This window comes from Schistocerca nitens, chromosome 9 (assembly GCF_023898315.1).
Source record: "Schistocerca nitens isolate TAMUIC-IGC-003100 chromosome 9, iqSchNite1.1, whole genome shotgun sequence".
NCBI classification, from domain to species: domain Eukaryota; kingdom Metazoa; phylum Arthropoda; class Insecta; order Orthoptera; family Acrididae; genus Schistocerca; species Schistocerca nitens.
This window is the reverse complement of record NC_064622.1, coordinates 301661174-301675260: the sequence shown is the minus strand read 5'-3', so window position 1 is coordinate 301675260 and position 14087 is coordinate 301661174. Positions and strand designations below refer to the sequence as shown.

General features: G+C 39.1%; 1 protein-coding gene across 1 annotated transcript in view; it reads left to right on the top strand.

Annotated features, from left to right (window-relative positions):
- LOC126203196 (two pore channel protein 1-like) overlaps positions 1-14087 on the top strand; it is a 74932-nt gene that overhangs the window by 35875 nt on the left and 24970 nt on the right. Inside the window, exons 8-12 of the mRNA XM_049937440.1 lie at positions 213-431; positions 7631-7750; positions 8373-8712; positions 8839-9140; positions 12960-13066. Coding sequence (XP_049793397.1) covers positions 213-431; positions 7631-7750; positions 8373-8712; positions 8839-9140; positions 12960-13066 — 1088 coding nt within the window. The remainder of the gene's footprint in view (positions 1-212; positions 432-7630; positions 7751-8372; positions 8713-8838; positions 9141-12959; positions 13067-14087) is intronic.

The following is a 14087-nucleotide window of genomic DNA, read 5'->3' as shown; positions in this document are numbered from 1 at the left end:
CTTACAAAAGAAACTTGTTGCTGTATTGAACTATTCTTATATCTGTTCTAAATAACTAAATTCGCTTTGCATAGAGAAGGGTACTTATTTGTGCTCAGATTCAAAGGTATAAGGCTTGTATGTGAATACACATTTCTTTCCATATGTTCAATAATTAGGATGTTGAATGGTTTGTATTTTATGTATCTATGAAAATCTTTTAATTGTTTCAGCGGTTCGAGATGTAGTTCTCATGTTTAAGTACCTGAACTCCTCAGGGAGTGGCACACTGTCTTTAGAAGAGTTCTACTCAGTGTATGATGCTGTTCTATTGTGTTGGGAGCCACAATTTTCGCAGGCTCCTTGGTTTCACACAAGCTGGGCACCATTACAGAACTTATGTCAACTCATACACGACTTAGTTCTGTGGAAATATTTTGAACATATTATCTGTGAGTTTTATTTAACAGATCTGTACTCATATTTCTTTGCTCTTGGTAATGTATTGAAAATAGCTTTGCCATCTTTTGTGTAAAATGATATTATTTGTTCACCTTTTGTTGCAAATTACATTTATAGTTTGCTCCTTGCTTTGATTAGACAGTGTTATAGTGTACATGTTACAGTTTGAGTAGATTAGTACTAGCCATATTTGTTACTAGTATACTTTATAGAACTAGGCAACAGCGGTTGCTTCTGACTTTTATTGTGTAACTTGACTCGTTCCACATCCCTGAGGGCTCTCCTTCATGACAGGAGTTATGGAAGATGCATTGCTGCCTTTTTTAGGATTCCGTACCTCAATTGGTTAAAAATGAAACTCTTATAGAATAACTTAGTTGTTCATCTGTCTACTGACTGTGAATATCCCCTTTGCTCAGGAATGGGTGGAGGTATCAAGCTCAAACTTATGTTGGCTACTAAGGTCTACAGTTTCTTTGTGGTGTAAAAAAGTTTAAGCTTCTAAGTCAATGCAATCAAAAGATACAGCCATATTTTGATATGATAAAGCCACTCATCAAAACCTATGGAACAATGGTCGTCAAACTGCAGCCCATGGGCCGCATGTGGCCTGACTTGAGCATTCGTGCGGCCAGTGGTTCTCAGCCGTATTTTACAATGTTATGCATCTAGCAACTAAAAGCTCTATCCGTAAACATCATTTAATGTTAAGAGCTTCTTAAGAGTGTAGATTTCCTGCTCAGTAATGAAGAAAAATAAGTACAGAGATAGTAATATTTTAAGATGTGCTTAGTTTAAACTGTTGTTAATGAATTTGGCCATGAGCAACATAGACTGCTTACCTCGGGGGCAGAGGGGTAAAGCAGCACGGCCACTGCGGGGTTAGAGGATGTGAGAGAGGGAAGTTTACTCATTTGTCTTCCAATGTTCACAACTCATGGGTGTATGTGTACCAATCATGATTTATCATTTCTTATTTTGTTACCAGTAGGGTTTTTATAGTATGCTACCACTGTGTATACTGTCCTATTTTCATCTTGTTTACTTATTTTCGTAGACTCGGACTGTAACTCTTGTTTTTTTGTCGAATCAGTCATTTGTTAATCCTGTATTACATCATACCAGGGCACAACTTAAAATAATGTCTACTATGAACTGTCAAAACAAACTGTGTTGAGATGGCTGTATAGGCATATTCCGAAAGCCAGAAAATATAAAAAAAGGAGCTTGTGTGTCTTCTACCGGTCAGCTGCTATGATATTAATTTCAAAGTGAAGTAACATGAATCATGGAGGTGCATTGTACGGATGGTCGTCTTCAAATGTGTTACATATATTAATAAGGAATATGAAATTAAATTAACACTGTTATAATATTAGGTTGGTGCATAAGTTTTTAGCATTTTTGTTTTGCGTGTTGATATTCCAGTTGTTATGAATATGTTTATTGATCACAATTTTTTACTTGTAGTTCACTGTTACTATTCAAGTTTCCATAATGACATTTTGTCATTTGAAGATAGTGAGTTGAGCCATAGGTGCTAGAAAAAGGAGTACCAAATAGAGAAATCTGAACATCTCTCACATACTCTTGTATTTGAGTTCAGCTGAGTGTTGTCACCAGAAGAGCTAGAAATATTTGTTCCATGTATGGGGATAATTCCATTGGACACAGCACAGCAAGAAAATGGTTTTCTCATTTTAAGGGGGACCATTTTGACATTAGTGACTCTTCACATTCAGGAAGACCTTCAGGGTTTGATGAAGACCGTTTATACACATTAATCCACAATGACCCAAATCATTGTACTAGAGAACTGGCAAATGTGATGAGCTGTGATTGTTCCACCACCGTGTGACATTTGCATGTGATGTGGAAGGTCCAAAAATAAGATGTATATATATCATACACTCTAAACCAAAAACACAAAAATTAGTGGGTGGCAATACGTGCATCTCTGCCTGGTCATCTTTAGGTGGCTCATGAACAGCACTGACTATTTCTATCCTGTATCATTACTGGTGACAATAAATGATGTCTTTATGTTAACATAAGGAAAAGAAAGGAATGACTGGCCCCAAGAAAAGCAGCAACTCCCCATAAAAAGAAATGTGCACATCCACAAAAGATAATTTTATGCATCTGATGGAACAGCAATGGTTTGGTGAACTACGAATTGCTTCCCTGAAGTGTTATAATCAATGCTGACATTTATTGTCAACTGTTGAGATGTCTTGCAGGCACAATTTAAGAACAGTGACCAGGAAGACTGCATGAAGTGATGCTATTCCATATAATGTCCACCCACATTCTGCTAGACTGATAGCAAAAGCTATACCGTTCTTTGGTTGGGAAGTCATTCTGCACCCACCTTTTCCACTTGATCTTATGCCCTCAGATTTTCAACTTTTCTGCTCTCTGTTGAACAGCCTCGAAGGAAGCTATTTTCCAGATAAAAAAGCACTCCAAACAAAGCTGTGGTTTCTTTGCCTCAAAGCCACATGATTCCTAAAATCGTGGAATCAAAAAGTTACCCCAGCATCGGCAAACTGTTGTAAATAGTGAAGGAGAATGTACTATTGATGACTAAAGTATCTGTTATGTGTATCTGTTCTGTTTATTAAACTTACTGAAAAACAGCACAAATGCATGCACCAGCCAAATAGAATGCAGTCATTAGTAGAAAAATAACATTCAAAACATTTGTGATCATGTGTCATATTACATAATGCATTTATATATAAATGCAGTTACTGCTACTAATTAATCACTTATTTATTCATGCATATAGACAACACAAGAAAACTTCACCATGAAATTAATGTCACAACTCTGGGCTCACTGAATGTGGCAGCAGTCTGAAACAGAAAACAGTCTACAAGAAGTGCTTCAAAAAGTGGCAGTTTTAAAAATCAGTACCTGGGTGTCAGCAGCCAGCTTATAGCACATGTACTATAACTAGTGTATTGGGGACTCATAATATACTGATTTATGTAAGTTACCAATTAATAATGAGATTGGTACATATGCGGCCCGAGGTGCCGCCCCACAATGTCAGTATTAACTTTTGAGCAAGAAAGTTTGATCACTACTGCTATACACAAATGATCCATGAATAAGTAGATGTTGGGCTTGGTGGTCTAATGGCTAAGTGCATCCCTGGAAAGTGAGGTCATTGGATCAAATCTCAGTTGAACCATGGATACTTCAGTCTTGTTTTAACCTAGCCTTCGCTTCCCAGTGTGTGGTTCAGGTTTGTCAGTTGTATAACTGTGGTTGGTTAGGGACACACAAGTCACTGAAGTGGCATCCAGTGGAAAGACTTGCACCATGCCATTCAGCCACATGAAAATTATCATCTATGTACATAATTAAGTTTGTATGGAACTCTCAGAGCACAAGTCTTACTCAAACTTGTCTGATTTTTATATGTAATAATAGGTATTTATGTACACAAATTGCAGTTTGCCACAATTTTAAAGAGCACAAACATGAACTTCATTTCCTGTAACTCTCAGTTGCAATGAAATCCATCACTAAGTCTGCGTATCAGGGATCCGATAGTTTGTAGGTAGGTTTGTGGAGGTATGTGGCTTTAGACATCTATGCAGAGGTCATGTAATTCACATCAATAATGGGCTGCTGATTTCTGTACATGAGGATGGTGCCTGATAGCGACAGAGATAGGTTCCATAGGGCTTACATTAGGCAAATTTGGTCACTGAGACATCAACGTGAGTTCACTATAATGCTCCTCAAATCACTGTACCATAGTTCTGGCTCCAAGACATCATCGTCGGACAAGACATCAAGTGTGAAGGGATGCAGATGGTCTGCAGCTGTCAGCCTGTCTTTGATAACTACCACAGGTCCTATGCAAGCACAGGAGAATATCTCTCATAGCAAAATACTGCTCTCATCAGCTTGCGTCTGTGGTGAGCTGCGCGTTTCGAGCCGCCATTCATCTCGATGATGGTGTTTGTGTACCGAGCGAGGTGGCGCAGTGGTTAAACACTGGACTCGCATTCGGGAGGACGACGGTTCAATCCCGCGTCCGGCCATCCTGATTTAGGTTTTCCGCGATTTCCCTAAATCGCTCCAGGCAAATGCCGGGATGGTTCCTTTCAAAGGGCACGGCCGACTTCCTTCCCCGTCCTTCCCTAATCCGATGAGACCGATGACCTCGCTGTCTGGTCTCCTTCCCAAAAACAACCCAGATGGTGTTTGTGGAGATGATCATCAACCTAGTGTGGCAAAAATGTGTTTCATCTGAAGAGCTGACACATTTCCGTTGACGGATGGTTGAATCCCGAAGATCCCACACCCAATGCAATTGTAATAGATGACATTGCTGGGTCATCATGTAAACACTTAGGGGTGGTCTGCTGTGGAGCTCCATGTTCAAGAAAGTACAATGAAGGGGATGCCTATCGAACTTCATAGAGCAGGCAAGCCTCTGAACCCTACATTCTGTGAAGAGATGTGGATGTCCAACCATTTAGTGCGTAACGGTATATTCACTGTCCTTCCACCTCTTTGCCTAGATGCTCATGACAGTAGCACATGAACATTCGACCAGCTTTGCTGTTTGTTATAATCGTTCACAGGCTCTGCGCAATAATAATCTGCCCTTTGTCAAAGTTGCTTATCTAATGGATTTCCCCATTTGCAGTCCATATCTTTGCTAGGGTGATCCCTTGTTCGTGCCTGCTCCACTTACGTACTTCTGTTACAGCATCACATTCCCACAATGCTGACAGGCAGCATCCATGACACGGTGGGCAGTGGTCATAATGTTTTGGCTGATCAGTGTACAGTAAACACATAATCAATACTGCCATTTTTACCTAATTCATTTGTTTGATACACAATTCCTTTATCTCAGATAACCGTTCAAAATATATTTTTCATTGGTCTTCTCTAAATATCACCAAACAGCAACCAATTGTCTTTCCTCTTGATCCAAACATTGAACCACCTCTGCATTTCCTTGCCATTCAATTTTTCTTCTTTAACATTTTCGATGATGGTAGATGCCAAGTAGTTTAGTGCTCTTCCATGTCAGAACACTTGAGCCCAAGGAGCTTCTATAGCAACACAACAAGCAGTATGACTGCCACACCCTCCTGGTAGATGCAATATCCACTAAGTATAGAAGACATCATTGTACTCAGGTGCCCTCAGAGTACATACTTACCAGAGTTAACAGATAATTCATTCCCTTCAATAACTGAGAGTTGATTTTATTATTTCTTTGTTAGATCCACATTGACTATTGTTTGACAGTAAGGAATTGTAAGATACACACACCTCCATTGTTGTGGGAGGCATGGATCACAACAAATACAATGTGTGAATGAACAAATTAATTAATTGATTAATGAACTGCTACGACCATTGTTAATTCTCAGGTGGTTATGTCTCATGCAATTTATTTCTTGTCTCTTTGTAGCAAATATGAATTTTTAGATTCTTAAATCTATACCTACATCAAAAATACACCTTTTAATAATCTTTGTGTTCAACAGGGCCTTGCATTTAATCATTTTGTTCCTTAAATGAAGAATATCTGCATTTGATTTTTCTCTGTACCTTTCTCAACTTCAGCAGTTTTTCTGCATAATATTTTCCGCTATTATGCCTCTCAACATGTTAAACAATTTCTTTCTTCCGTGCTGTCACTTTCTTAGAAACACTTTTGAAATAAAATATTGGTCATAAAATCAGATTGAAAAGCAGCATTCAGGCATTTTCGCAACAGTGGCCCCTGTCCTATGTCTCTGCTTTCATCTACAAGAGGTACCATATTGTTTCTTTATATTTACATAACATTGAGCTACAATCCTCTCTGCTTATGTTTCAGTACACACCATATTATTTCTTTATACAGGGTTATTCTAAATGATGAACCCATTTTCAAAACTTCGTATTTATTCAAGTACCAATTAAAAATGAGCAAGCTTTATACCAATGAAAATAGGAAGTTTGAAAGTCTTTTTTTTTCATAATGTTTGATATCAATTTAATAAATTTAATAATTTGTAATAATTATTTAATAATTAGAAATATGATAAATGTTATAAATGTTCAATGTGGTCACCGTTGGCTGCATGGCAAACATTGATACAGTAGCCGAAGTCGTCTCACACACGCGAAAACGTATCTGCTGTTACTGAGTATACGACACCAGTTATCTGGTTCTGCAGATCATTCAATGTGACTGGTAGAGGTGGGACATAAATAGCTTCCCTCACATAACCCCATAAGAAATAGTGCGAACGATCTAGCGCTCAGGAAGGGAGTCATTCAAAAAGCCTCATACATCACAGTATCAATGGGGTGGAGCTCCATCCTGTTGGAAAATGAAGTTGGTGGTTGAACACCTAATTTGGTACAAAATGCCTGCTGCACTGCAGTTTGTGACTCACTTTTTATGAACTCAAGAACACAGTTCCACAGCTGCCATCTCACTCACAACTGACAGTGAAACGGAGTGACAGCCTTTTTGCCATGTGAACTCTACCGGCCACTTCTGAAACCATCACCACCCTCCCACCCGCCGCTGCCCACAAACAACTTTGAAAGTTCTTCTTTTCATTGGTATAAAGCTTGTTCATTTTGAATTTGTACTTGAATACGTATGAATTTTTGAAAATGATTCCATCATTTAGAACAACCATGTATTTGCACAGAATCAATCTATCATGCTTCATTTGCTGCCTGACAACAACTCATTATTGAAAATATCTCCCAGTCTGAACCTTGTTATTTTCTAATATACAGAATCTTTCTATTCCCCATTCTTATTCAAATTTTAGGAAATTCTAAAATCTAGAAATTGTTCCATGTTATTGAGTGTGTGGTTATATCCCTATAATTAGTCTTTGAACTGATTACCACCACCACCACAACAACAACATATCCCTGTTTGAAATGTACTGTTTTTGGTAGCTGATGATAAACTCTCTGCCACAAAAATTATTAAAATACGAATACATAAATGTTACAAATTTATGAATGAGGACACTGTATTCACTGTATGTTATCCAACCATCATTATTTGATTTGAAGTTCAAACTTTGTGATCACATTGCTGGTATTAATTTCTGTTACTATTTTATAATGATTTCAAAGTTCATCTGATTCTTATCTTTTACTAACTGTCTAAACAGCCGAAGTTCCTTTCCAGATGGCTTGACTATTTGTAACGGTATTTCCATGGCAATACGTATTACTGAGCTAAGTACTGATTTGGAAGAATCAGCATGTGCCTTTGCTGCTTCCTGGGATACGATACTGTTTGTAAGCCGTAAGTTTATATTAAAACATCAACTACTAATTCATTTTTTCTGAAAGAATTTCGTGTGTTAGTATGTTAATTCTTGTTTCCGTTTGATTATTTTTCGGTCAGACTTTAGAAGTGTAAAGTGTTCATAAATAAATGTGAGACAGATGCATATTTAAAAATATTACATGCCAAAGAAAAAACAAGTTTTGTATCAAAAGGAAAATACACTCAAGGAAACTAAATAAATTATAAGTCAGAGTTCCTGCCTATTACCTTCAGGAAGGAAATATCAAATACTGTCAATATGCACACATAAAAGTACACATAATATCCTAGGTTTCTGAACTATTAGTTACATCCTAAGGGAGGAGAGAGGACTCCTCTGTGAAGGAATTAACTGTTCTGAAAGCAAGAGTAGTACATGTACTTTCTTGAGTGTCTATTGACAGTGTAAAATATTCACCCCAGTATGTTCTAACTGACAGTCTCGTCTCATAATTTTTTTAACATCTGGAAGTTTAAATGACATTCATTGCTGCCATTCATTTAGTGACCAAAAGTATTTCAAGTTTGTTAACTAAACAATTTGTAACATTGTTTTGCGCCAAAGAAATGAATATTGATATTTATTTATTTTTTCCAGTGGGATTAATAGAGGCGCTGTTAAAGATCCTGGGGCTAGGTGTATCCCAATATTTCAGCTCTGGATGGAATTCATTTGATTTTTCTGTTACTCTGGCTACACTATGCGCAGTTATACTTCTGACCATGTTCCCCTGGATGGTAGTTTTGATTTTCATCCGCCCATTACGACTGCTGCGACTTTTTAAACTGAAGAAACGTTATCGTGACGTTTTTGGCACGCTCGTACTTCTAACGCCGCTGATGTGTTCTACTGCCATAGTCATGCTTGTCCTGTATTACTTCTTTGCCATAATTGGAATGGAGCTCTTCGCTGGATATGATATGCGGAATTGCTGTGTGTAAGTTGAGAAGTTTGCAATAAGTGAGGCACTGTCGTGCACCTCATCAGCAAAATTATAGCTTAAGCATCTGTATTTAATTTCACAGAAGGTTAGTCACTGAAGTACAGCATGATATTCTTACAGGAATACTACAGTGGAAGACTTCTACAAGTACAGTGCCAATGGAAGCACTGCACTGGGGTACTATTACCTCAACACCTTTGAAAACCTGATGAAAAGTTCAGTCACACTTTTTGAGTTGACTGTGGTTAATAATTGGTTTATTTTAATGAATGGATATGCATCAGTTGCATCGCCATGGAGCCGCATCTACTTCATGCTGTTTTACCTGTCAACAATGATTGTCCTCACAATAGTTGTGGCATCTGTTCTCGAAGCATTCCGTTTCCGTATACAGTACAAGCGACAAACAACAAAACGTGAAGGTATAAAACTGCACATGATTCTCATATTTGCAATTAGCTTTTAATTTCATGAAAGTCAATACAAGAATAAAAATACTATGCACACCATTACTTGTTGAAGTAAGAGCCATGAACCAGTAGACAGACATGTAAAAAAGGTGAAAACAGTGTATTTAATAATATGCAGTGCAATTTGCTAAATGACATCAAACATTTGACTTAAACATAGTGTTTTCCAGAAAAAATTACTGATATTTATGTGCACTCTAGCTATTCCCCCGCGACTTTGCCCACGCATGTGTTCGACACGTATATCGGACATACCTCCTCCTCCTCCTCCTCTTCTGTGTCCATCTCTTCCTCCCTCTGTCTGTCTTCCTCATCCTTTCACCTTTATCTGTCTCTCTCCTCCTCCCCACTTTCTGCGTCTTCATCTCCTCCTCCTCCTCTTTTCTTTGTCCATTTTCTCCACCCCCTTCCTCTGACCATATCCTCCTGTCTCTCTCACATTCCACCTCCACCTCCCCGTCTTCTTTTTCCACCTACCCATCACTGCTCGACACCTTCCACCTGCTACATGCATCTTCCCCTCCTCCCCTCTGTCAATTTCCCCCTCCCCTTGCTCTGTGCATCCCTTCCTCTGTCCACCTTGACCTGTTACCAGTCATACTGATCAGTGCATGTAGCCTGTGCATACAGTTTAATAAAGCAGCCTGCTGTGTTCCCACAACATGCCTGTCATGCAGAGCAAGCTACATGTTGGAGCCTAGAAACAGATTCTTTCCCATGACACATAGGCAGCCCTGCATGGAAGGTTGATGTAGTAGGCTGACACTGTTCCCACACAACATGCCTATCATGCAGGGCAGCCTATGTGCCAGGGGCCAGTAAAAACAAAGATTTGCTCATATCTCCGCTCCTATTGGAAATAGGATGCTATAAAACACCACAGTGCAGTTACTTATGCGGCCTGCTGTTTCTGTGCCAAATTTGATTGAAAATGATCAAGCAGTTTGGGAGATGATTCGAACATACACACATACACTCTGCTTTATACAGGGTGATCAGTTGTTAACGCAACCCTCTTTGTGGCAAGCGGCTGGCCGGCAAGGGCAGCATTTATGATACCTGCTTGGGAAGTTGCTCATTACACATTGCAGTTCCCTCAGAAAAACGGCTGCAGTTTCTTGACAAATTTTAGTTTTAAGTTTATTTAAAGAGTGTGGATTTGATTTGTACACTTCCTCTTTTAATGCCCCCTCCTCCTCCCCCTCTTGAGATAAAAATTGAAAATTGCTGGGGGTTAAATTGGGGGAATCAGGAGGCCATAAGTTGTTAGTGTTAACCGTATCTTGAAACACATCATGAATTTTCTGTAATGAGAAGCTGAATTGCGTGTGCTGACGTGGAGTCCTACTGGAAGGTCACAGAAGCATGTTATGTCTCAGTTAACTGGCTAAAAGAACCGCAAAATGTTTTCCAAATATCTCTCACCACTAATTGTTTCCTAATAGTGCACCACATTCCTATATTTGATCATGCAGGGGTGCCTTGCGCATTGTGTTAGACTTTTCAAAACTCCAGTAATGTTTACTTAGCGAATTAACATAGCCACTGAAGTGGAACTATGATTTGTCCAAAAAGTTAAGTGAGGGTCTATTTCGTCGTCATGAACCCTGTCCAAAATCCATTCACAAAACCACTACTTTTTTGCAGGGTCACTTTGTTTAAGTGCATGCATGGCAGTTATTTTACAGGTCTGTAACTTCAATAACTTTGTAGCTATTTGAATACAACCATAAGAAATTCCCATTTGCTGAGAAAAATGTCAAACTGATTTTCTAGACATTTCTAGAGCATGCTCAATGTTACTGAGAGTTTTTTATGTTGATATTGTACATGGTTGTCTGTGTTTCACATCAAGAACACTTCCTGTTCATTATTATTTATTTATAAACTGATGAATTGTGCTCCAATTAAGAACTTGAACATCAGGAAATTCCTCTTGAAAGGATCTCCTTACAGCATATGCTGATTCTGTACACATGTACAAATCATACATGAATAGTCTTTGGTTAATAGAATACTTGTGTTTGTCATTTCACTTGAAACACTTTCACTCAATACACTGTATTCTGTTGCCTAACAAACATGTGCTACTTGTGCCAAAATTCTACCCATACATGGGGAAATATACTCTGCACCAGCACCGCCACTGGCTGGCTGCCAGGGAGGGGGGGGGGGGGGGGGGGAGGGAGGGGGGGGGGGCGCAAAGAAATGCCCACCAGGCAGTTTCATTACAGATTTGATCACACTTTGTGTGTGTGTGTGTGTGTGTGTGTGTGTGTGTGTGTGTGTGTTCATCACTATTGACGTGAAGTCCTTGAAGGTATTCTTAAAGTTTTGGAAATTGATGGGGACAAGTTGGAACTGTGTGGGGTATGATCGATGACAGTGAAACCATGGGGGATTATTGACTTTGTAGTGACCTATTTCTGACAAACGATCCCTACAAGTGTACAGTGCTTCATAAACATTCCGTGAAGTGTTAATTAACGTGCAGTGATATAGTTATTCTTTGACTTAGCTTTAGTTAGTTATACTGTGCTGTTCATGTCTACACAATTCATTCATGTGTGTAGTGTTCAGTTAGTGCAAAATGTATGTGGGAATAAAGGAATTGTTTTCTCCAACACCCACATTTGATGACACCCGCCGAACTACGTAACATCCGCGTCGGCTTCAGCGTTTAACGAAGTTCCGCAACGTTCTCGTTTGTAACTTCTGCGCCAGCCGTGTCGCGCTCATTTCAGCACGATAATGACCGATTCGCCAGTCTCAATTCAACCTGAAGCCAGCAGTGCAATTAACAGGGTGACAATAAAACCTCCACCATTCTGGTTACATAATCCTCTATTGTGGTTTGCCCAGTTAGAAAGCCAGTTCGTCCTCGCACAAATATCGGCGGATGAAACTAAGTGCAGCTATGTGGTTGCAGCACTTACAGAAGATCTAGCAGCAGAAGTACAAGATATCCTAGCCGCATCACCGGATACCGATCGTTATGCATCCATTAAAAACGCATTAATAACGCGTTTGTCACAATCAGAGGCAAAACGGCTAGAGAAGCTACTGCGCACTGAAGAACTTGGAGATCGCACTCCATCACAACTCTTACGACGTTTGTTCGTCATACATCCTACATTGCTTTCTGCGATTATTTCACAGTGTTTTTTGTCTGTTAGCACTGACAACTATATGCAAACCCCACCGTTCCCCGATGTTAAGTGAAGGCCCACAGCTACTGCATTGTAGTGCCTGAAAGTTGGTGTTCTCGGCACACTGTTGACACTGTGGATCTTGGAATACAGAATACCCTAACGATTTTCAAAATGAAATATTCCATGCGTCCAGCTACACTTACTATTCCATGCCAAGAGCCCATCTATTCCCATGGAATTCATGCCGGAAGCCTTGTCACATGAATCATCTGAGTACAAATGACAGCTCTTTCAGTGCACTGCCCTTTAATACCTCATGTATGTGATAATGCCCCCATCTGTTGTACATGTGCAAATCACTGTCCCATGACTTTTGTCATCTCAGTATATGACCACCATTTATGGTTTCAAAGATGGAGGCATGTAACTAAACATAAAATAATCATGTAACTATGGAGTATAATAACATATTTAAAAATTATTTCGTTTGTTAACTTGCTAGTTAATGATTAGGGTTTATGTTTAATACTTTATTGATTGTGAAAAAGTTAGAGATGAATGTATGTTATTCTATAGTAGGAAATTGTTGTTTCTTAATTGGAATTGTTAAATCTTTCAGAGGAGAAAATGCTACATGAAGAGGTCGATGTGAAATGGGAAGAACTTCAGATGTGGGTTCAAGATTTCCAGCTACTAGAAAAGTTGCGTGCAGATCTAGTCGTAGATGTAAGTAAAATGAATTTGTTAAGTATTGTTAAGGTTACACATTGATGATCTTAACCAACCAAATATGAAATAACTATGTACTGAAATCCATTTTTATTTTCTTCAGAAATTTCTAAATTTTTTGTTCCTCAATTTTGATAATTCTTAAGACAAGATTTTGTTCATAATAAATCTGCTCCAGTGATTGATACATGCCAGATTATCAGTACAGAAGCATGAGGTTTGATCTCCGTGGATCTTAGGATTGTTTTGGCCCTTATTGCTTCATCCACCTCTGGTGGGGATTGTCGTACATGAAAAGTGTTGAATTGCACCATGATTCAGAGTGCCTGTTAAATTAAATGTTTCCCTGTAACTGGCTGGATAAGTCAGTTCAAATTTCAAAAGAAGGCAAGGATATGCCACCTCCAATAACGTTATACCTTACAAAACACCTTGGTGTCCTGAATCTTCCTGGCAGATTAAAACTGTGTGCCCGACCGAGACTCGAACTCGGGACCTTTGCCTTTCGCGGGCAAGTGCTCTACCAACTGAGCTACGGAAGCATGACTCATGCCCGGTACTCACAGCTTTACTTCTGCCAGTATCTCGTCTCCTACCTTCCAAACTTTACAGAAGCTCTCCTGCGAAACTTGCAGAACTAGAGCACTTGCCCGCGAAAGGCAAAGGTCCCGAGTTCGAGTCTCGGTCGGGCACACAGTTTTAATCTGCCAGGAAGTTTCATATCAGCGCACACTCCGCTGCAGAGTGAAAATCTCACCTTGGTGTCCTGGTTGCGGGCAGCTTTATTGTTTAATATACCAGCACAATATAATGCAAATAATGTATTTACCCGACTATAAGACAAGGTTTTTTCCCAAATTTATGATTTGAAAAATACAGGGTCATCCTACATTCATAAATAAAGTTTTGCTTGCTCAGGTCAGCATTTTTATGTTGCCTAATGTAGAGGTCACTTTACATTCATAGATGAAGTTCTGGTAGTTGAGGTCACACATAGATTTAATTTGACACTCTCAGA